This window comes from Antechinus flavipes, chromosome 6 (genome assembly GCF_016432865.1).
Source record: "Antechinus flavipes isolate AdamAnt ecotype Samford, QLD, Australia chromosome 6, AdamAnt_v2, whole genome shotgun sequence".
Lineage (NCBI taxonomy): Eukaryota > Metazoa > Chordata > Mammalia > Dasyuromorphia > Dasyuridae > Antechinus > Antechinus flavipes.
In genome coordinates, this window is record NC_067403.1 from 69,170,449 (window position 1) to 69,195,332 (window position 24,884).

Genomic DNA, 24,884 nt, shown 5'->3' on the forward strand with positions numbered 1-24,884 from the left:
CAAAATATATTTAGTGACACAGAAAAAGCATATAACTCCTTACAAAATAGATTTGACTATTGAAAAATGGAAATGTAAAAAGAAAATAACTCCCTGAAAAACAGAATTTATGAAATGGAAAAAAAAACCCATAGAATAAAACAACTCATTTAAAAATTCAATTGGCCAAATACAAAAAGAACTAAAAAAGGTAAATGAAGAAAATAATTCACTAAAAATCAGAACTAAACAAATGGAAATGAATGACTCAATGAGAATCAAGGACCAGTCAAGCAAAACCAAATATATATATATATATGAAAATGTAAAATACCTACTCAGGAAAACAACTGACCTGGAAAATAGATCTAGGAGAGTCAATCTAAGGACTATTGGGCTTCCTGAAAACCATGATGAAAAAAAGAACCTAGACATTATCTTTCAGGAAATCATCAAAGAAAACTGCCCTAATGTCTTAGAATCAGAAGGTAAAATTGCCATTGAAAGAATTCATTGAATATCTCCTGAAAGCAACCCCAAAATTAAAACTCCAAGGAATATCGTGGCTAAATTTCAGAACTATCACACAAAGAAAAAGATATTGCAAGCAGTCAGAAAGAAAAAGTTCAAAAACTGAGGAGTCACAATAAGGATTACCCAGGACCTAGCAGCTTCTATCTTAAAGGATCCAGGGCCTGGAATCTGATATTCCAAAAGGCAAAGGAACTTGAAATGCAGCCAAGAATAAACTACCCCCTAAATTGAGCATGTTCTTTCAGGGAAGAAGATGGACATTCAATAAAACAAGTGAATTTCATTTATTTCTTATGAAAACCAGAGCTGAACAAAAAAAAAAATTTGACCTCCAAATATAGGATTCAAGAAAAGCATAAAAAGGTAAAAAGAAAAGAACTCTTGAGAACTATATCTCTGTTATGGGGATACATAGAGTTTGCAACTATAATTTGGTTTTACTGTTATAAAAAAGGAACTAGAGGTAAAAAGGGGATTGTATTGGGAAAAAGGGGAAAGTGGAAGTAAAATGAGGGAAATTATAACTCATAAAGCTGCAAAGAAAACCTATTATAATTGAGGTAAAGAAGGAACAGAGATGAACACTGTGTAAAGCTTACTCTGATCAGATTTGGCTCAAAAAGAGAATATTAGACACATTTGGTTTCACCAAAATATGTCTTACCTTATAGGGAAGTAGGAGGGGAAAGGGGAAAGGAAAGGGGGAGACTAATAGAAGGGCAAACAGAAGTAGTAGGGGAAAAGTATAAGAAAGAGGGAGGGGTGAAAAGGGGGAGGGTGCTTGAAGCAAATGATGGTCAGAAGCAAATACTTGGGAGGAGGGAAACAGGAAAAGGAAAGAGAAAAACATAATTTTGGATTAATAAGATGGCAGGAAATACAGAATTAGTTCTTTTAACTGTGAATATGAATGGGGTCAACTATCCCATAAAATGGAAATGGATAGCAGACTAGATTAAAAGCCAGACCCCTATTATATGTTGTTTACAAGAAACACATTTAAAGCAGAGTGGTATATTCAAAGTAAAAGTAAAAGGCTAGAGCAGCATCTATTATGCTTCAAGTAAAGTTTAAAAAAAAAAAAAAGCAGGGGTAGCCCTCCTGATCTCAGATCAAGGAAAAGCAAAAATATATCTAATTAACAGAGATAAGGAAGGAAATCTTGCTCTCTCAAGAACTGGATAAATTGAAGCACAAAATATATAAGAAAAAATTAAGGAGGTAAGTAGAATAGAAAAGTTAGGTATCATTGATCTTTGGAGAAAAATGATTGGCAACAGAAAGGAGTATATTTTTTCTTGGCAATTCATGGAACCTATACAAAAATTGAACATATATCAGGGCATAAAGATCTCAAAATCAAATGTAGAAAGGCAGAAATAGTAAATGCCTTTCTTTTCAGATCACAATGCAACAAAAATTACATTCAGTAAAAGTCCAGAGGAAAATAGACAAAAAATTAATTGGAAACTAAATAATCTAATCCTACAGAATGAATGGGTAAAACAGCAAATCATAGACATCCAAAAGAATGATAATAATGAGACAACATACCAAAATTTGTGGGATGCAGCCAAAGTGGTAATTTGAGAAATTTTTATATGTCTTATATGCATAAAATAGAGAAAGAGAAGATCAACAAATTGGGATTGCAACTAAAAAAAAAAATACTAGAATGAAAACAAATTTTAAAACTCCAATTTAATACCAAATTTGAAATTCTAAATAAAAGAAGAGAATAGTAAAATTGAAAATAGAAAAATTACTGAATTAATAAATAAAATTAAGAGTTGATTTTATGAAAAAGCTAACAAAATAAACTTTTAGTTAATTTGATTAGAAACAGGAAAGAGGAAAATCAAATTGTTAGTTTAAAAAAATGAAAAGGGAGAACTTTCCATCCATGAAGAGCAATAATTAGGAGTTATTTTGCCCAACTTTATGCAAATAATTTTGATAACCTAAGTGAAATAAAACACTAGCAAGGTGAATATAGCAATATCATCACAAGATCATCTACTGTGACCAGATGAGATTTATGTCAAGAATGCAGATCTGATTCAATAGTCTCATAGCCATGCATTGCTATTGTAAAAACCACAACTTTGACTATATGGACCTTTGTCAGCAAGATAATGTCTCTGCTTTTTAGAATGCTGTCCAGATTTGCCATAGATTTCCTTTCAAAAAGCATGCTTCCCTTAATGTCATGGTTTCAATTTTTATCCATGGTGATCTTTGAGCCTAAAGACATAAACTCTGGCATTATTTCCCTTTCTTTTCCCTCTGTTTGTTAGGAAGTAATGAAACCAGTTGCTAAGATTCTAAGGACTTTTTTGTTTTGTCTTTTTTTAGTTTTAGTTTTTGATGTTAAGCTTAAGCCAGATTTTACATCCTTTTTTTCATGCTTCTCAGGTCTTCACTCTGCCCTCAAAGTAGTATCATCTTCATATCTGAGATTGCTGATATTTCTCCAATTTGGTCTCTAGTTTTTTTTTTTTTTTTTTTTTTTTTTGCCTCTTTGAAAACTAGCCTGCTGGCAATTAAATTTATATATTGCTAAAGCCCAGCTTGCAGAACCTGAAGCATGGCTGGCATGTGAAATCAGCATAATTGTTTGGTAATTTGAACATTCTTTGTCATTGTCCTTCTTTAGGACTGGGATATAAACTGATCTTTTTCTTTTTTTTTCTTTTTTTTTTTAAAATTTTTTATTTAATAATTACATTATATTGACACTCGTTTCTGTTCCGATTTTTTTTTCCCCTCCCTCCCTCCACCCCCTCCCCTAGATGGCAAACAGTCCTTTATATGTTGGATATGTTGCAGTATATCCTAGATACAATATATGTTTGCAGAACCGAACAATTCTCTTGTTGCGTAGGGAGAATTGGATTCAGAAGGTATAAATAATCCGGGAAGAAAAACAAAAATGCAGATAGTTTACATTCGTTTCCCAGTGTTCTTTCTTTGGGTGTAGCTGCTTTTGTCCGTCATTTATCAATTGAAACTCAGGTCTCTTTGTCAAAGAAATCCACTTCCATCAAAATATGTCCTCATACAATATCGTTGTCGAAGTGTATAATGATCTCCTGGTTCTGCTCATTTCACTCAGCATCAGTTCATGTAAGTCTCGCCAGTCCTCTCTGTATTCATCCTGCTGGTCATTTCTTACAGAACAATAATATTCCATAACATTCATATACCACAATTTACCCAGCCATTCTCCAATTGATGGGCATCCATTCATTTTCCAGTTTCTAGCCACTACAAACAGGGCTGCTACAAACATTTTGGCACATACAGGTCCCTTTCCCTTCTTTAGTATTTCTTTGGGATATAAGCCCAATAGAAACACTGCTGGATCAAAGGGTATGCACAATTTGATAATTTTTTGGGCATAATTCCAGATTGCTCTCCAGAATGGTTGGATTCGTTCACAACTCCACCAACAATGCATTAGTGTCCCAGTTTTCCCGCATCCCCTCCAACATTCATCATTATTTTTTCCTGTCATCTTAGCCAATCTGACAGGTGTGTAGTGGTATCTCAGAGTTGTCTTAATTTGCATTTCTCTGATCAATAATGATTTGGAACACTCTTTCATATGAGTGGTAATAGTTTCAATCTCATCCTCTGAAAATTGTCTGTTCATATCCTTTGATCATTTATCAATTGGAGAATGGCTTGATTTCTTATAAATTTGAGTCAGTTCTCTATATATTTTGGAAATGAGGCCTTTATCAGAACCTTTAACTGTGAAAATGTTTTCCCAGTTTGTTGCTTCCCTTCTAATCTTGTTTGCATTAGTTTTATTTGTACAAAGGCTTTTTAATTTGATGTAATCGAAATTTTCTATTCTGTGATCAGTAATGGTCTCTAGTTCATCTTTGGTCACAAATTTCTTTCTCCTCCACAAGTCTGAGAGATAAACTATTCTATGTTCCTCTAATTTATTTATAATCTCGTTCTTTATGTCTAGGTCATGGACCCATTTTGATCTTATCTTGGTATATGGTGTTAAGTGTGGGTCCATAAACTGATCTTTTTCCAATTCAATGGCCACTGTTGAATTTTCCAAATTTACTGTCTTATTGAATTCAGCACTTTAACAGCATTAATTTATCTCCAGTTTTTGATTCATGCAACTGGGCATTTCATTTGATGTGCTTTGCATGTGAGTTAAATATATAAGGCCTTGTATACAGCCTTGCCATACTCCTTTGTTGATCTTAAACTGATCAGTTGTTCTGTGTCCAGTCTAACTGCTGCTTCTTGAATCTGCCTACAAGGTTCCTCAAGAGATAATCAAAATTGGGTATTCCTATTTCCTTGAGTATTTGCTACATTTTATTGTGACCCACATAGTCAAAGATTTTAATGTAGCCAATAAAGCAGAAGTAGATTTTTTTTTAATTCCCTTTTTCCCTCCATAATAAAATAATAGCTGGCAATTTGGTCTCTAGTTCCTTTGCTTCTTTGATAACCAATCTGCTCCTCTGACAATTCCAGTTTATATACTGCTAAAGGCTATCTTGCAGAATCTGAAGCATAACCTTGCTGGCATGTGAAATCAGCATTATTATTTGTAATTTGAATATTCTTTAGCATTGTCCTTCTTTAGAACTGAGACATAAATCAACCTTTTTCCAGTCCAATAGCCACTGTTGATTTTCGAAATTTGCTAGCTTATTGACGGCAGCACTTTAATAGCATTATCTTTTAGGATTTTAATTAGTTCAGTTCTAACTCTTTTACCTCCATTAGCCTTATTGTTAGCAAAGGTTCTTACTCCACTTCACTCTCCAGGATATCTGGCTCTAGATTAGTCACCCCACACCATTGTGGTTATCAGTGATGTTAAGACCTTTTTGTATTCTTTCATGTATTCTTGACACCTCTTCTTAATTATTTCTACTTCTATTAAGTCCCTACTCTATCAAGCCCCCAAAAAGGTCTCCTAGAAAAGATCTGTAATTTAACCTACATTTTGATGGAATATAGAGCTTACCCATCAATAGCAGGGACATATCTGGGACAGGCAGTGCAGAAGAACAAGTTACTTAGTTCTTAAAAAAAAAAAAAAAAAGAGGAATGCTGTAAAAATTATCCTGGCATGGGTTCTATCAATAAGAACTTATTTAAAAAAAAAAAAGAGAGAGATCTCCCACTAAAATAAATAAAATAAAATAAAAATAATTTTTAAAAAAAGAGGAAAGTGGAGGTTTTCTTTGGGAAATTTCAAAAATTCTTTGATTAACTCAAGCTTCCTATGAAAGCAAAGGCCTATCTTTTTAATACTATTATTCTCCCAGTGCTGTTGTATGGTGATAAAACATGGAATTCAACGTTCTCCCAGGAATTCAAAATTCAAATCACAGAGAGGGCAATATAAAGGAACATGATGAATATGAAAACAGGTTCAATAAATCATCAGTAAAGAACTTTAAAAAAGAATAGCAGTCAGAGAAGTCATTAAGGAATTGTATGATAGGGAAAAAAAGACATGATAGTAACCTGATAAGGGTAAGGGGAAACAGATGACAAGTCAAAATTCTCTAATGACATGCTCCAATATCAAAAGAAGTGGAGGAAGGAATACCTCCAGCAAATGAGGTGAACTCCCTCTGGCAAACTTATGAAAGGACATGGGTACAAATCATATAGGATGGGAAGGCATGAATGTTGATATCTTAGGAGAAAACAAACGATGAATTAATTCACAACTCCATTTGAGTACTATAAAGGGATTAAAGGATTTGCCAGCAATGTACCACATTGTCCTTAAGTGCACACACATAAAAAGTTGAAAACTGAGTTAATATTTATTCCATCACCTGAAAGAATGAGCTCTCAACTGCCCAGGACTTTCTCTTCTATGACTTTCCTGATTTCATTAACTGCACATAAAGGAATATGTATTCCCCATACTAAGAGAAGCCACGGAAATGCAGATTCTTTAGTCACAATGGCACATTTCTTTCTTTTTTGTCTACAATAAACCAGTTGAAATAAACAGCTGGGTATGGATTCACTCCATAGTAAGTAGTTGTTGGTCTGAAAATCAATCAAACATTTAAAAATGAATCAAAACATGTTAGGTTTTTTGGGGGTCAGGGGAAGGACTCTGGTGATCAGGAAGCAATCAGGAAAGACTTCATGTAGAATTTGGTTCTTGAATTAATCAAAGAAACCAGCTCCCAAGAGGCAGAGATGAAGACTCCAGGCATTGAAGACAGTCAAGACAAAGATATGGAGATGAGAAATGGTGTCTCATAGGTTCAGCAAGTAATCCATTACTCTTGAAACAGAGTACAAGGAAGGAAATAATGTCTAAGGAGAAAATTATTTTAATTGCTTTATTTTTATGATTATACATATATATTAACTTTTTAAATACACATTTCTTTATGAATCATTTTTGGGAAAGAAAAATCAGAACAAAAGGGAAAAAACATAGGAAAATGCATAGTTTTTTTTTTTTTTTTTTTTCTGGATGCAGATGCCATTTCTATCCAAAGTTTCTTGGGATTGCCTTGGATCACTGAAGCATTAAGAAGACCAAGTCTTTCATCAATGATCATCCCACAATCTTGCTGTTACTGTGTACAGTGTATTCCTGGTTCTGCTTATTTTGCTCAGCATAAGTTCATGTAAATCTTTCAGGCTTTTCAAGTTTGTTCACCATTTTTACAGAACAATAATATTCCATTACCTTCATATACCACAAGTTATTCAGCCATTCCCCCATTGATGGGCATCCACTCCTTTTCCAATTCTTTGCTATCACAAAAAGAGCTGCTACAGACATTTTTGCACATGTGGGTCCTTGGGATTTCCTTGGGATACACACCCAAAAGGGTCACTGCTGGGTCAAAGGGGATGCAGAATTTTATACTCCTTTGGGCATAGTTCCAAATTAGTCTCCAGAATGGTTATACCATTTCACAACTCCACCAAAAATTCATTTAAGGAGACTATTATAAAAGCAAGAAAGGACCAAGTAGTGAAAATCTTTAAACACCTAAGAAATTTCTATTTGGTGGAATAAAGCATTTTTTAAGTTCTTAATTTGTATAAATTATTCTGCTAAGTGCTAAGGATAAAATTAGACAGGCCCTGATCTCAAGAAGCTCATGCTCTCACTGGAGGAGGTGACACAAAGAGGAGGTTTCATGTTCATATTCATATTTGGTTCATGGTAGATGGAAAAGCCAAACATACTAAGGCAGAGAAAATAGCAGGGTGAATGGATAAGGCCTCAGGAACTTTGAGGAATAATGAAAGGGCAGATGGTCAAAGTGAGTGAGGTGGTGGTTAACATCCAGCTAACTAACAGTGAGTATTCAGTGCTTGATGGCAAGTAAGTAATGAAATAATGAAAGTTGTTTGTGGAAGAGTAACATGATTTTTGCCTGCTCTACAGGCTTTACAAAAACCATTTATTAGGAAGAACTATTATTCTTATTTTTGACAGTAATGATGATAATGATATATAGACAGGTGCTAATTCTATAAAATACATCAATCTCCTTTGACCTGCAAATCATGTGATGTTCATTTCAGATAGCATGTATTCAATAAATATTAGCTCAATAATTAGCCATCTCTGATATATACCAAAATAACAACAATAATAATAGCTGATAATTACAACTATACTTACTACACACCAGACACTATCTAAATACTTTATAATATCTACATTAATAGCATAAGTTCACTTAATCGAATTCTAGACTTCAAGCCTACCTGAGGCAGGCTAGTGTGATAGGAAGAATTTTAGACTGAACTCTTAGAGATCTGAGTTCCAGCCCCAGCTCTGGTCTTGGTGAAGGTACTTGACCTCTGTTTCCTCAGTTTCCCCATCTGTCAAATGGAGAAATCTCAACAGTAATCTTTTTTTAAGGGGTAACTAGGTGGTTATGGTGGATAGAACATCCAGTGTAAAGCCAAGAAGACTCATTGTCCTAAGCTCAAATCTGACTTCAGAAACTTACAACTGTGTGAACCTTGGCAAGTTCTTGTTGCTTTGGTTTCCCCACCCATAAAATAAGCTGGAAAAGGAAATAGTAAACTGCTCCAGTATCTTTGCCAAGAATATTCTAAATGGGGTTAGAGAAAATCAGACAGGACTGAACAATACTAATAGATAAAATGATTTAACTATTCCTCCCAAATCAATTAATCAATGTGTCAGGCATTGCATCCTGTTCCCAGGCCTCAGTGAGATGACCCTGGGCTCCCAAAGGCTAAGTCAGTGAAACCCAAACTTGGACAAGATCCTATCAAACTAAAAGAACTTTGAGGAGCCTAAAAAAGGTTCCAACAATGTGATTTAAAGACTGGGCTGAGTTTGAAGGGCTTCATCATCAGGTTTGCCAAAAATTGACCAGATTTTAGCCATTATAACTGGCAAAGTGCCACTAGGTACTTGTAGGTACTCAAATGTACCTTCAATCTAAGTTCCTTAAGGGCAATGACTGATTATTTTGCTCGTATTTTTGTATTCACAGTGTCTCTTGTAAAATGCTTGCTAATTGAATGGATTTGATTGAAAGCCATCTATTTAGAGAGAAAAGGGTGCTCTGGCTCCATTGAGAAAATGCAAATGTAAGTGAAAATTATGAAATATTAAAAATGTACACATGAACATATGTTCATCACAATGTAAGCATAAAACAAAGCATGAAAAATTCGGGAGATAAATTTTAAGTCATTATCAAAGATAGAAAGATTAAAAGAACCACTAGCAGTATTTTCTGAATACTTCCTCAAAGAGGCTCTATTAATTCCAAAGATGATGATAGTGGTAGTAGGAAGAAAAGGAGGAGGTAAGTAGTCGTAACAGTAACAATAGTAACATTTATATAGAACTTGAGAAATTTATTTAAAAATTTCTACATATCAAGCCATTCTCCAATTGACAAATGATCAAAGGATATGAACAGACAATTTTCAGAGGATGAAATTGAAACTATTACCACTCACATGAAAGAGTGTTCCAAATCACTATTGATCAGAGAAATGCAAATTAAGACAACTCTGAGATACCACTACACACCTGTCAGATTGGCTAAGATGACAGGAAAAAATAATGATGAATGTTAGAGGGGATGCGGGAAAGCGGGGACACTGATGCATTGTTGGTGGAGTTGTGAACGAATCCAGCCATTCTGGAGAGCAATCTAGAATTATGCCCAAAAAGTTATCAAATTGTACATACCCTTTGATCCAGCAGTGTTACTACTGGGCTTATACCCCAAAGAGATACTAAAAAAGGGAAAGGGACCTGTATGTGCCAAAATGTTTGTAGCAGCCCTGTTTGTAGTGACTAGAAACTGGAAAATGAATGGATGCCCATCAACTGGAGAATGGCTGGGTAAATTGCGGTATATGAATGTTATGGAATATTATTGCTCTGTAAGGAATGACCAGCAGGATGAATACAGAGAGGCTTGGAGAGACCTACATGGACTGATGCTAAGTGAGATGAGCAGAACCAGGAGATCATTGTACACTTCGACGTCGATATTGTATGAGGATGTATTCTGATGGAAGTGGATTTCTATGACAAAGAGACCTAACTGAGTTTCAATGGATAAATGATGGACAGAAACAGTTACACCCAAAGAAGGAACACTGGGAAACAAATGTGAACTATTTGCATTTTTGATTTTCTTCCCAAGTTATTTTTACCTTCTGAATCCAATTTTCCCTGTGCAACAGGAGAACTGTTCGATTCTGCAAATATGTATTGTATCGAGGATATACTGCAACATATCTAACATATATAGGACTGCTTGCCATCTTGGGGGGGGGGGTGGAGGGAGGGAGGGGAAAAATCGAAACATAAGCGAGTGCAAGGGATAATGTTGTAAAAAAATTACCCTGACATGGATTCTGTCAATACAAAGTTATTATTAAATAAAATAAAATTAAAATTAAAAAAATAAAAATAAAATAAAAATTTCTACATATTAACTCATCTGATCTTCTCAACAAATCTGTGATATGTTGTCCCCCTACTAATGGAGCGGTTTACGTGACTTCTCTAGAAGCATACAAATATTAAATATTTTAATCAAGACAGGAACTCAGGGCTTCTAATCATTACTATCCATCAATCTATGTCTCTTGATGCCTTCAAGGTAACATAGGGCAAGCATGGGGCAAAATGCTCTTGAAAAGGAGCAAGAAATGGTTATCTTCAGCATTCAGCAGACAATCCTTCTCCATCATACTTTTTCAGCTAGAACCCTGCACAACTTTGAAAAATATGGGTACCCTTCTTAAATGACAGCTTCTCTGATTGGTGAATATCATGCTATTATATTTATCCACAAACAAAATCAGGGTTATCTTGTGCCTTCTAATTATTTCTTACAGTGGGAAAATGAATGTTCTATCAGTAAACCCTAAAGACTTCAATGAATGAAATCAGAAAGTAATAATGTAATGCAATTAAGATTGACAAGTGTGAGGAATAAAAGGAAATGTGGGGGAAACTTTCATTAACAAAATCAGAACTTGGGGGGAAAATCCTGCAAAACTAAAAGAATGAGTGTATTCATTTTAAAATAAAAATTCCTAATCACTTCTTCATCACCAATAGTTCTCTTTGTATCTCATCCTGATCCCTCTCAGAGATCCATCCCAAACAGAAAATTATATATATATATATATATATATATATATATATATATATATATATATATATATATATATATATATATACACACATATATATATATATATATATATAGACATACACACACACATACATACATATGTGTGTGTGTATTTTTTTCTTTTTGCTGAGGCAATTGGGGTTAAGTGATTTGCCCAGGGTCACACACCTAGGAAGTGTTAAATGTCTGAGGCCACCAATCAGATCCTCCTGACTTCAAGGGCTAGTGTAAATCATATTTTTTAAACAGAAAATAAATCAATAAAACTGATCACTACATCAAAAAGTCTGAAAATACATTCAGTGTTATATTACCAAGGATCTTCCATCTCTACAAAGGAGTAGGGAGAAGAGAAACCATGTCTTTTCATATGTCTTCCTTAGAAGTGAAAAACGTGGGAGAAATTATGCTTGTTTTTGGTAATTTTACAACATTCACATTTTGATTGTTTTGTGGTGGTTGCTCTTTCCAAGAATAAAGTATGTTCCAATGATAACTACATTAAGATGGAAACTGCATAGGAATAAAGGGAAAATAATCTTGATGGAGACATACAAAGAATGAAATATGTTATGACATTGTAGAGGACGTATTTCATTTATTCAGTTGTAAACATTATAGCAAAGCAAGTTGAATTTATTGTATTAATGTCCAATGTGGTTTATCACAAATAATTAAGTAGAAAAATGAAATCAGGAAGCACAGATACTGTCACATAGAGAAAATAATTTAATTTAAATATATCTAGGTGCTAAATTCATAAATAACAATGGGAATGAGGTGCTCATTTTTCAATTTATACTCATCTTGAGCTATCAAGGCATACTTAGGTAATTAGATTGCTCAATTGACTATCACTAACCTCAGCCATTGAAATGAAGAATGTGATATATGCATTAACAGGATCGTTCCTGTGATGTTGAATGATTTGAAAGGAACTGATGACATGAAATACAGTAGGAGTTGGAAAATAGTCAACACAAAATGAAACTCATATTTTTAATGGGTACCATGGAATTTTTTCATGATTTAGAAATCTTTGAATATTAGAGTTGCTAGGGAACTTTGAGATAATTCAGTTTTAATCTCTTCTCTTTATAAATGAAGAAATTGAGGATCAGAAAATTAAAAGGGTCTACCCAAGGTCACTAAGCTAGTTAGGAGCAAAGTAGGTACAGAAACCCCATTTTCTGACTTTCACATCAATCAGTGGTCTTTCTGGCCAAGGCTACAGAAGTATTCAAATCATTCTAGTCCCCAGGTAGAATGTAAGCTTTTGAGATCAGGAATTGTTTTTTCTTACATGTTTGCATCATGAATATCTAGCAGAGTGTCTTTGAATGTAGCAGGCTCCTACTAAATTCTTGGGAGAGTATACCAGATTCAAATACTTCACCAAGTATATGACAATTTTAATGTATTTTTTAAAACTCAAAGTTATAAGTATAATATGTAAAGGCTGAAAAACTCCTGACTTCTTTTTCTTCATCCTACCTATTTAAAAAATAGAAATCTCAATATTATGAATTTTTATGACAAATAAAATATTTGCTTATCATATAATGATATTAATTATTATAGGTACAATTGACTATAAAATTTCACAGATAGGAGAGGTCATCTCATTTAGGAGTTAACTTAGATTTCTAACAGTAGATTTCTTAAACAGTAGGAGTTGACAATCTTAAATATATAGATGGAAAGAACATCATGTTCAGATGAAGATATCTTCTAGGTTCAAAAGTAGAAATCCCTAAAGCTTCCAAGGCCAATTTCCTCAGCAATCACTGCATATCAATCAGGCAGTGATATTTCTGGGCAAATAGCTCTGTAAAATTCATCTGTTCTTGAACCTAAAGGAATTTCCAATTATAAGTACTGACGTGAGAGAAAAACTCAAAACCTTAGTTTTCTTGTTTGTAAAGTATAACAACAAAAACATGTAATTTAAGGTTTACGAGTCTTTAAAAAAATTATCCTATTTTTATCACAAAGTAGGTAGGAAGTAAGTGCTATAAAATGATAACTTAGGGGGATAATACAGTAGTATGATGAATAAACTGAGGTAGACAGGTTAAATGACTTGCTCAGGGTCACACAGCTAGTAAGTATTTGAGGCTGGATTTGAACTCAGGACTTCTTTACTCCAGGTCCAGAGCACTATTTGCCTCAAGGGGCTATTATGAGGACTAAATGAAATAAAGCTTTTTGAAAGCATTTGATGGAAAACCAGTAAAAGACTAATGCCCGTAGTAATGCTCCTTCATTATTCTAAGTAATCCTCTTTTGACTTTCAGTACCAGGGAGAGAAGACAAATTTTCATTCTACCTGGATTCTTCACTTGAGATATATATGCCTCTGTTTCCAATGGAGAATTTCTAAATGTGGATAACTAAGCTGTATTTACATTCCTCTAGAAACTTTTAGAATAAAAATGAAGTAATTTCCATCCAAATCTCTACTCATCTTCTTCTCTACTAAACAAGATGCCCTTTGGCTTCCTCCGGCACCCAACTTTTCACCTCCCTTTTGTATATGTCTTCCCCCATTAGATCTTAAACTTCTTGAGAATAGTAAATGCCTTTTTTTCTTTGTGCATCCAATACTTAGTACATGCCTGACACTTGATAAATGTTTATTAAATTGAATTGAGTTGAAAAATGCCTATGACCTATTAATAGAATCCCTGTCGGATTCCAGCAAGGTCCCCCACTGAAATTCTATAGCTACAACTAGATCATGTGAAATACTTCTCAGCCTCAGATTCAAGATCTAGATGGAAGAAGGGAAGTGGGAGGAAAATGAGTCAGGACATAGCTCTGAACAAAACAGAGAGCTCATCTTCCAGCCCAAGGACCACAGGATCATATGCATTAATGTCTCAAAAAAGTGAATGAGATAGTCCCACCTACTTCAAAATGTGTTCAAAGTCGTTGGACATATTGAATATAATTAAAAATGGAAATCAAAATATAGTTGCTTACCAAGGCTGAATTCCAGCTTAGGCTCATTTTCACTCTTCTGAATACCTACAAATAAAAGATGTTAATAAGTTCATCAAAAGAGATATAATTTCTCATTTTATGTCTTATACAGTAGTAGCGATGATGGTGGTGGTAGTGGTAAGTAGTTGTAGCTACTACTTACATTTATATAGTGCTTTTAGATTTACAAAATACTTATATAAATATCTTATTTGACTCCCTTGATAATCCTGGGAGAAAGATAAAGAGACTAAAGCAGAGAACAAGGGACTTGGCCAGGACCACATAGAGTCTAAAGTAAGATTCCAATCCGAGCTTTCCTCACTTTACATCCAAGTCTTTGTTCCTTATATTACCTCACCAGCAATGAGGCAATGATAATCTTTTAGGAACAAAAGAGTCCAATATATTTGTTACTGCAAAAGGCTAGTGATCCGGAGTTACCTATACCTACTCTTCCATTTGACAACTATCTCAAGCCATTGATATTTAGCTATCTCTTCCACTTAAGCCTGAAAATTCTATACAGAATTGACAATACAATTGAACTTTCAAGGATTTGCTATGACAGCATACCCTCTGTCAATTATAGTTCCTTCATATTTCAGTAGATGATCAATCAGCTTTGTGAGTTGTAGCCAAAGAGTTTCATGACACCACGGCTGACACTCTTTGCCAATCAACTTCTATAACAATAGCTAGTCTTTATATGTTACTTTAAGGTTTAAAACGTGCTTTATAAATATCTTACTTTATTTTCACAATTATTATCTCCATTCTCCAGAACAGGAAACTGAGGTAGATAGCACTTAAGGGATTCTCTTAGGGTCATACCATTGGTAAATCTTTTTGGCTGGATTTAAACTCGGGTTGTTCTGACTTTGAATCCAGTGCTTTTAAATCCTATGCCATCTAGATGACTGTCCATATAAAGGAATTTTTTCCAGTCACCTTGGAGGGTTTGTGTCTGTTTGTTTTTAGCTGTTTTCTAGTCAACTAAAGCATTATTACATGACCCCATTTATTTCTCAGATGGGTTTGAATTTTTACCTAAGTAGATTAGGTAGATTATCTAAAGGGAGGGTAGAAAAGTCTCAGTATTTATTATGAGGAGATAGTAAGAATATTGGGTGATTCATGGGTAAAGGAAAGGAGTATAGAGGGCCATTGGAATTGAAGCTAGAGAACCTGAGCTTAAATTGAAGCTTTTCTTCCTTATTATCTGTGTGATCGGAGGCCATTCATTTAACCCACTGGGTCTCAGTTTATTTATCTGTAAAATCAGAGACTGGATTAGATGCCTCAAAGATCCTTTTATTATTCAATATATTCTCTTAATTCTAGTTCTTGGAGAATCATGATAGTAACAGGAGATTAGGATGAGTTCAGACTTCAGAATCTGGGTTCCAATTCTTACTCAACAAAACATCCTTTATGTTCTGTGATCTCAAAAAGTCACTTATTCTATGTCTTCATTTCATCATCTATAATACAAGAAAACTGAACTAAATAACTTTCAGGGTTTCTATAAGCTATGTGGTCAGCTACTGTTCCTTTAAGGAAATAAAGATTGATGTGGATAAGAGAATTTATATATCAGACTGGTTTCTCTAAACATCCATTTTCTTTTAATTTCATGGAGAAAAATAATGTGATCAAATGTAGTCTGAAAAAATTTTATGCTGTTAAAAACAACAACAAATCCTATGTTATTGAAAGGAGTTAAAATTTTTCATGGTATTATCGTTTTAAGTAAGATTCTAACATATATAAGGAGAAACTAACAATGTATTCAATACAAGGTCGGTTTGTATGCACTCCGAATCATATGAATTTTCCTAAAGCATATTATAACTTCTGTATTAATTCTGCTCTAAGCCCTAACAACTTTACTCACAAAAATGAATCCAATTTATCTGTCATTTATCAAAGATATGTGGATGATATAAACAGCCTCATTTGTGAGTGCCAAATGATCAGGCAATAGAAATTTTCAGGAATTTTTTTTTTAAAGAATAACAATTCACAGTCAAAGAATGTAACCAAAAACTCTGGGATCTTAAGCTTGAAAGAAACACTCTTTTCTCCAAAATATACTAATTACTTATATAATAAAGAGAACAATTCTAGAGCTTGGCTGGTAAGCTGGGCCAAATCTCTAAGCCTGGCAGGATTATTTATAGCTCTATGGTGCTTTATGCTGGGTTCCAGGTGCAGTCTAAAGGTTCAGATAGAGTCATGTTTCAAATACTTTTAAATTAATTGCCTTTAGAGTTTTTAAAAAAGGAAAACCTTGAGGAAAATAGAACTGAAATAATAATGTACACCCTGCTGCAACTATGTAATGTAAACATTAATCAGCAACAAAATTCAGGTCAAATACAATAAAGAACAATTGTTAAATGTTCTTGCTAAAGTAAAAGAAGACAGCTTTCCTTTTCTTTTTCTACCCTTTCTTTTAAAAAATAGTATGTTGTACAAGGTGTACAGGTGAGTGTTGAAAGTGATCTGTGCATTCATTTTGAAAATAAAGAACTATTATTAAAAATTAAAATATAAATATTCCCACTGCAAAAAAAAAAAAATAGTGTGTTATAAAAAGCTAGGGTTGCATGAACTGTCCATAAAAACTCTTTTAGGCTAAGATTGTGAAAACTCAGATACAAATGGGCTTGCTAAACAATAATAATTAAGATCCCTGAGGATCATTTATTGATTTAGAAAATCACAAATTATCAAAATGTATGTTTTATTATATTTTATTATTATTATAATATATATTATATAATATATAAATATTTTAGTAAATGTTTTCCAATTATTTTTAATCTGGTTCTGGCACACTATAGAGTATTGAGGTCCATTATTGGCTTATGTTTGACACTTCCATTTTAGCTACCTTGTTTGGATTCTTGACCAGCAATTTTGTCTTCCTACCCCATTGCACAGCAATGTGCCAAAATGTGCCTATGATAAGCATCAGAAAATCTTCCCTCTAAACAAGGTTTTCAAATATTAGTTCAAGATGAGAGAGCAAAGAACCTTTAACATAGCCTAGGAGACTACTTTCTTGAAGGCAGGATGAGGTAAAGATATAGAAGAAATCACTTTGGGGTATGACCATGACTATGTGTAAGGCAAAGAGGAAACCAAGTTAATGTGCTATCTGGTGTCTTCCTACTTTAATTATTCTTGCAAAATGCTAATTTTAGCTGCTTGTAGCTACAGAGATGGATTAAGGACTATCAATGACTTCTTAAAGTCAGTGAAAAACCCTTGTGACAATTCTAGTTTCCATTTACTACTCTTAGAACTATAATTTGTGAGTACTTTAAGTGTGTGGTTACTTAGATTTGTCTATCTAAAAAGAAATTTTATCATCAATATTTTATAATTAATAAATATAATTATATATCAATTATAATATAATTTAAAATTATAATTATACTTATAAACAAGTATAGATAATGGACATTTCTCAGTGGATGATCTGTAAACTCCCAGAAATCATGTCAAACTCTTCTTTAAATCTCTAAAAGCAAAAAAAAAAAAAAAAAAAAAAAAAAAAAAATTAAAACCTACATAAAGTTTTATTGAAACAGTCACTGAGGAAGGGATTGTAGGAAGACATGGTTACAAATACAAAATGAAGTGATTACTTGGCAGAATGGACTCAGGAGAGTAGTTGAACTCCTAAAGGAATTCTGACCTATCAGAATATTAAGAGACCTGATGATGGAATACTACTCCCTATTGGAGAGTCTGGATTCTACTGGATCTATTTGAATGTTTTTCTTCATTACAATGTAGTATTCAATTAAAGGGGATAGTCATAGGGGAAATGAATCTGGTATAAAAGTAAAAGATACAAATAAACATTTTTAAAGCAAATGAATAAAAATAACTGAATAAGTACTTGGCTAAAGAAAGAAAAAAATATCAATTTTTTTGCTGTTTTTTCAGGCAACCAAAACTTTTATCATGGGTTCATGTATCAGCTAATTGGGGATAAGTTTTGATCCAACTGCTTGGATAAGCAATTTTAATATAAGGAAAGATAGAAGGAGAGTTTGAATATCATGGGGAGAAATGGTGAACATTATGTGTGCCATATGAAAAAAAGACCTATGGCTATATATTATATGGGTTTTGGGTAGGAGTGATGGTTTGGGGATAGTCATTACTATTTCTTTGCTAAGGTCCTGATATTCCCCTCTTTCCACTGTACTACTTTAGCTTCCACATACATGGAAGTACATCGTTCCTAGTGCAGTACCTGCACTCCATCTTAATTGGTAGCCATTTCTATCCACTACAAGATGAGATGAAGTCTTAAATCTATGCAACTGGCCACAGAATCAACAAAATCAATAATTTTTCATTAAAGAATATGAGAAAAAACTGGTTTTATATAACAGGATTTGTTGACTCACTCTCATTCTCTCCTTTTGTTTTAATTCAATCATTTGAATGGCAAAAGCTATAGGGAGGGCAGTCAACATACTTACTTGTGAACTGTAGTTCTCCCAGATCATTTGCCTGAGCCGTTGGAAGAAAATGTTGCCCTTCCTCTGCTGTTTTTTCCTCCTTGATTTCCATGGTCAACGGTTTTATTTCTATTTCTCTAAGTTTTTTAGTTTCACAGATTAAGTGAAGGCTCCCAAGATGTCCAAATTAGTGTTGCTGGGGGCTCTGGGTACAGATGCGGGTCTCCTCAATGGTGATCTGCACTGTGAACATAGTGATAAGCAGTTAAGGACACCAGAGGCTTCAAAGCTTACGGGAAAACATGCATAGAGTTGGATGCTGTAGGTAACTTCTACCCTCATGAGCTTATGTTCTGTCACAACATCCCACCCACCAACCCAAGTCCTGCACAACCCAATGCCTTTTTGCCACTAATGGAATACGTGGCAACGTTCATTCTCTCCAGCTGCTCCCCAAGCAATTAATGTGTTGCAAAACTAGAGAGTGGAATTATCAAAACTGAAATGTGAAATCCTTTTCCTATAGCACAGATTCTACAGCTCAGCGGGCAGCTATCACGGCTGTTAACTTAAACATGAATTCGATTTAGCAGTAACCCCAGACGGCAACTTGACAAAAGGACCAGTGGGATTTACTAGGGTGAGTGTGTCTATCATTCCTCCTATTAGAACTGTCCTTTATGTGCAGGTTCTCATCTCTCCTTGCCAGAGCACTGATCATCAACGTGAGGAGATAATTTACTGTGACATAGCTCCTCCATGAGGAACCAGGTTGGATGTGGGAGTTTCCGACCCTCTTATCAAGCATGGGATTTGGAGTTCCTCTGCTAGTCTAACTGTTTAATGATCAGGCTTTAGAGACAGGAGGGCTATATTCATATTTATATATTTATGTATTTATATATATTCATATGTAGTTATATATCTATATATTTATATATACACATATATACATATGTATGTATATATGCATAGCTAACTATGTATGTAAAAATGCAAAAATACACAGAAACACATATGCTTACCTGTGTGTATTTATATGTACATACTATTCATTTATTATCTCCTTGAAGGCAAGGACTATCTTGCATTCCCCCCACTTAGCATGGTACCTGTCATATGGTAGGTGTTTAATCAATGTTTGACTAATATAAATAAATATAGGTTAAGCTGGAATTCCTAACGAGCAAAACCTAACATTTTTGATTTATATTAGCATAGGATAGAAAACTCAAGACATTTAAGATCCTATGACACAAGTATCTCACCTAGTTAGGAATTCATTCTGACATTGAGCATAGTATATATAAACAAGAAGGAACTAGGGAAAAATCAATGCTGCTTTAAAAGATGTTAGCAGTTGAATTAAAATGTACAAAAATCATTAAATACTCCCTTCCCCCACTTTCACTTTTAACTCAGTGGGAAGTAGCCTGGCTTTATTTTCAAGATGGATAGGATTTCAATCATAACAAATCATCAATATCATTCCTCGTGTTCCTTAACAAGGAGACCTTCAGATGGATTTGAATTATATTTTTTTCTAACTTCACCTGGGACAAATTAAATAAAAAAAAAACACTTAAAATTTCAACCAATAATGTAATCAAGCTGCAGATCAATAGATTTTGTAAGTTGATCCAAGAATAGTTTCAAAGGGAGAGGGCAGCTAAAGAGAATTCAAACTTGAACAGAAAATCAGTGGGCATTTTTTTAATCTTTTAATCATTTATTCATTGCTTCTGAGAAGAACAGGAAATAAAAATAGAGAGCAACATTCTCCCAAAAGCCTAAGGAAGGCCATATATTATCGTAGGAAAAGTGTGGACTTAAGAGTTAAAAGTCTCAGTTCTCATATTTAGGGGCTATTTGGCCTTGGACAAGAAACATAACCTTTCCGAGCCTCAATTTCCTCATGGAAAAGTGAGAATTTAAAAAAGGACCAGGACAGTATTCAGTAAACAGTTAATAAGAGTTTGAAAAATGGAAATGAATTACCTAATGATCACTAAGATAGGTCTGATAGCACAGTAATTCATTAATATATTCTTTCATGTGACAAATATTTATTAAGCACCTACTAGGTATAAGTCATTGTAATGATATAAAGAACACAAAGACGTATCACACCAACTTTTGCAATCATAGATAGCTCACAATCCAAAAGAAGTAAACCATACAAATTATTTATATGTAGGTAAACTCATATTCGATAAAATACTGTGCTTATTTCTTGGTGATATAGGGGTATGGAGGTGAAAAGAAGCAGTGATCATGCAGAAGTATAAAAATGGCCAGGTGCCTATTTTTACAAATATAACAAAACAATAAAACACCACTTTGTTCCAAAAGACATAATCTCTCCTCTGTAGAAGAGGACATTCAACGGCATAAAGCCAATGGCATAAAACCAAGAAAAAAAAGAGTTATTGCTTGGCATTCTTTGAAGAAAAAAAAATTTCCACAGTGTGTCTCCTATGAATTGCAGGAAAAAACAAAATTCTTAAAACCAACATTTGACATATTTACTGAAAGCTAAGGAAGTGTTCTCTAGCTTTGTTTTGATGTCATTTTGTGACTGCTCAGTAAGACAGTGAGTCTTACAAAAAGTAAAAGAATTTACCAAATCAGAGAAATATATTTTCACCAATGCTTCTTCCTTTCTTATAAGAGGTACACCAATAAGAGAGAAAAGCACAAAGTATAATTAGTATTTTGAATTTCCAAGTATAATGGCCTCTAACTTCCATTTGGTTCTGTCCTCTTTGGTTTTAGTGAGTTTTTTTCAGATGCAAAATTCTGAGTTCAGTAACAATCAATCTAAATTCCAAATTAGGAAAATTCCTTTAACTTGGGCAGAGGATGGGCTTCTATTTAACATTACATTGACTAACAAAATGGCATATTTTAGTATATTATCTATACAAAGACATACATTAAGTGGGGAGATTGGACTTATCTTGGGACTTGCCTCATTCTTGGTCCAATTTTCCTTGATCTCTTCCAATTATGACACAGCTCAGTTCTCCCTTGGGACAAAATCTCCTTTTCCCCAATGTGGATGGAGCTTCTCTCCTTTATACAAATTGTTTAAGGAGTAGCTCATTCTCACACAATGGATCTGATTGATTCAAAGAGGTATAGAGGTAGTTCCTACCCAGTTTTTATTGATTAAATCAGTTATAAAGTACTCTTAGCCAGGCAAGACATTAAAGTCCATACTGAAACTATAGTTTCAGCCCCACCTTACATGTATTTAAGATATCCAACCTGAAATAAAATGCTATAAAAGAAAACGCACTGGGGAGAAAATATATTTAAGTTTTATCATGGCTAATTAGAATAAAGAAACAGAAAAGTAAGGAAAAAAAGGGAAAAAATATAAAGAAGGAAGAGGCAGAGTGACACCAAATAAAAAACAAATACAAATAAAAGTGAAGAAACATTTTCATTTTGGCTAATAAATGTTTGAGACTGGATTGGAACTCAGGTAGTCCTGACTCCAGACTACACCATCTAGCTTCTCACCAGCTTAAATTTAAGACTTAAGAGGTAATTGTTGCATTTTTCTGACTATTATCATAATATCATCTCCTCAGTACCTGGTCCACATCTTATTACTGTTCATTATTATTATTATTATTCATAAGCTCATTATTTATGAAATGTAGTCAAACCAGAATTTTATCTAAAGACAAACTACTTCCTGCACTTTCCTTGGAATATAATTCTAAGTCAAGATGGTGATTTAAGACAGGTGATTTGCGGATGGAGTTTTCCATCCAAAATTTATTGGAATTGTCTTGGATTACTGAATTACTGAGAAGAAGCAATTCTATGATTGTTGATCATCACACAATCTTGTTGCTGTGTACAATGTTTTCCTGGTTCTTCATTCTTCACTCAGTATCAGTTCATGTAAATCTTTCCAGGTTTTTATAAAATTAGTCTATTCATCATTTTTGAAAGGATAAAAATATTCCATTACTTTCATATATCATAACATATTCAGCTATTCCCCAGCTGATGGGTATAACTCCATTTCCAGTTCTTAGCCACCACAAAAAGAGCTACCACAAACATTTTGGCACATGTGCATCCTTTCCCCTCTTTTATGATTTCTGTTATATAGACCCACTAGTGGCACTGCTGGGTCAAAGGGTATGCACAGTTTTAGAGCTCTTGGGCATAGTTCCAAACTGTTCTGCAGAATGGTTAGATCAGTTCACAATTCCACCAACAATGCATCAGTGTCCCAGTTTTTCCACATCTCCTCCAACATTTATCATTATCTTTTCCTTTCATCTTAGCCAATCTGAGAGGTATGGGGTGGTAGTTATTTTAATTTGCATTTTTAATGAAAATTGATTTTCTAATCAAGAGTGATTTAGAGAATTTTTACATGTGTTTATAGATGGCTTTTAATTTCTTCATCTCTTCACATCCTTTGACCATTTATCAATTAGGGAATGACTTGTATTCTTATATATTAACTTGGTTCTCTTTATATTTTATAGAGATATAATTATAGAGATAGAAATATATTTATATTTTCCATATATTTTAGAAACTTTATCAGAAACCATAGCTGTAAAAAATTGTTTCCTAGCTTTCTGCTTCCCTTCTAACCTTGGCTGCATTGATTTTGTTTGTGCAAAATCTTTTTAAGTTAATGTAATCAAAATTATCCATTCTGTATTTTATAATGTTTTCTATTTCTTATTTGGTCATAAATTCCTCCCTTCTCCAAAGATCTGATAGGTAAACTATCATTGCTTTTCTAATTTGCTTATAGTACTACCCTTTTTGTCTAAATCATGTACCAATTTTGAACTTATTTTGGTATGGAGTGTGAGATGTAGATCTATGGCAAATTTCTGGCATATGATTTTCCAATGTTCCCAGCAATTTTTGTCAAATACTGAGTTCTTATTCCAGAAGTTGGAATCTTTGGATTTATCAAATAGTAGGTTACTAGAGTCTTTGATTATTGTTTTGTGTCCCTAACCTATTTTACTAACCTAATTTACTCTCTTTCTTAGCCAATACGAAATGGTTTTGATGACTGCTATTTTATAACATAGTTTTAGATCTGGTACTGCTAGGCCAATGTTCTTTGCATTTTTTCCCCATTAATTTCCTTGATATTCTTGACATTTTTTCTTTTTCCAGTTGAATTTTGTTATGCTTTCTAGCTCTATAAAATAATTTTTTGGCAATTTGATTAGTATGGCACTTGATCTTTTCTTTTTCCAGATGACTGATTTGCAGTTTGATTAATATGGCACTGAATTAGTAGACTAGTTTAGGTAGAATTGTCATTTTTATTATATTAGCTTGGCCTACCCATTAGCTATTGATATTTTTCCAGTTGTTTAGATCTGACTTTATTTGGGTAAAAAGAATTCTGTAATTGTGTTCATACAGCTCTTGTTTTGTCATGGCAGTAATGCCCAAATATTTACTTTTTTCTATCTTTATTTTAAATGGAATTTCTTTGTCTTTTGTTGCAGGACTTCATCATTAACATATAGAAAAACTGATGATTTTGATTTATTTTATAACCTGCAACTTTTCTAAACTTGTCAATTGTTTCAAATAGTTCTTTGGTTGATTCTCTACAATTCTCTGAGTATACCATCATATGATCTGCAAAGAGTGATAGTTTCATTTTCTCGTTGCCTACTTTAATTCCTTCTATTTCTTTTTCTTTTCTTATTGCTAGAGCCAACATTTCTAGTACATATTAAATAACTTGGATGATAGTGGTTTTTTTTTTTATTTCACCCCTGATCTTACTGGGAATGCTTCTAGCCTCTCCCCATTATATATTATGCTTGCTGATGGTTTTAACTAGATGCTGCTTATCATTTTCAGGAAAACTCTATTTACTTTTATGCTTTTTAGTGTTTTTAATAGGAATGAGTGCTGTATTTAGGCAAAATAATTTCTGCATCTATTGAGATTATCATGATTTCCATTAGTTTTGTTATTGATATGTTCAATAATGCCAACTGTTTTCTTTATATTGAACCAGCCTTGCATTCCTAGTATAGATCCCATTAAGTCACAGTATATTATCCTGCTGATAAATTGTTGTAATCTCTTTGCTAATATTTTATTTATATTTTTACATCAATATTCATTAAGGAGAATAGCTTATGATTTTTCTTTCTCTGTTTTGATTCTTGATGGTTCAGGTATCTGA

General features: G+C 33.5%; 1 protein-coding gene across 3 annotated transcripts in view; it reads right to left on the reverse strand.

The window, feature by feature from the left end:
* The window catches only part of INPP4B (inositol polyphosphate-4-phosphatase type II B), a 931,109-nt gene that overhangs the window by 489,323 nt on the left and 416,902 nt on the right, over positions 1 to 24,884 (reverse strand). For all 3 annotated transcript variants that reach the window (XM_051965729.1, XM_051965726.1, XM_051965728.1), the window contains exons 4-5: positions 18,698 to 18,919; positions 14,190 to 14,234 (exon numbers count right to left, since the gene is read on the reverse strand). In XM_051965729.1, the coding sequence (XP_051821689.1) occupies positions 14,190 to 14,234; positions 18,698 to 18,788 (136 nt within the window). In that variant the 5' untranslated portion in view covers positions 18,789 to 18,919. The remainder of the gene's footprint in view (positions 1 to 14,189; positions 14,235 to 18,697; positions 18,920 to 24,884) is intronic.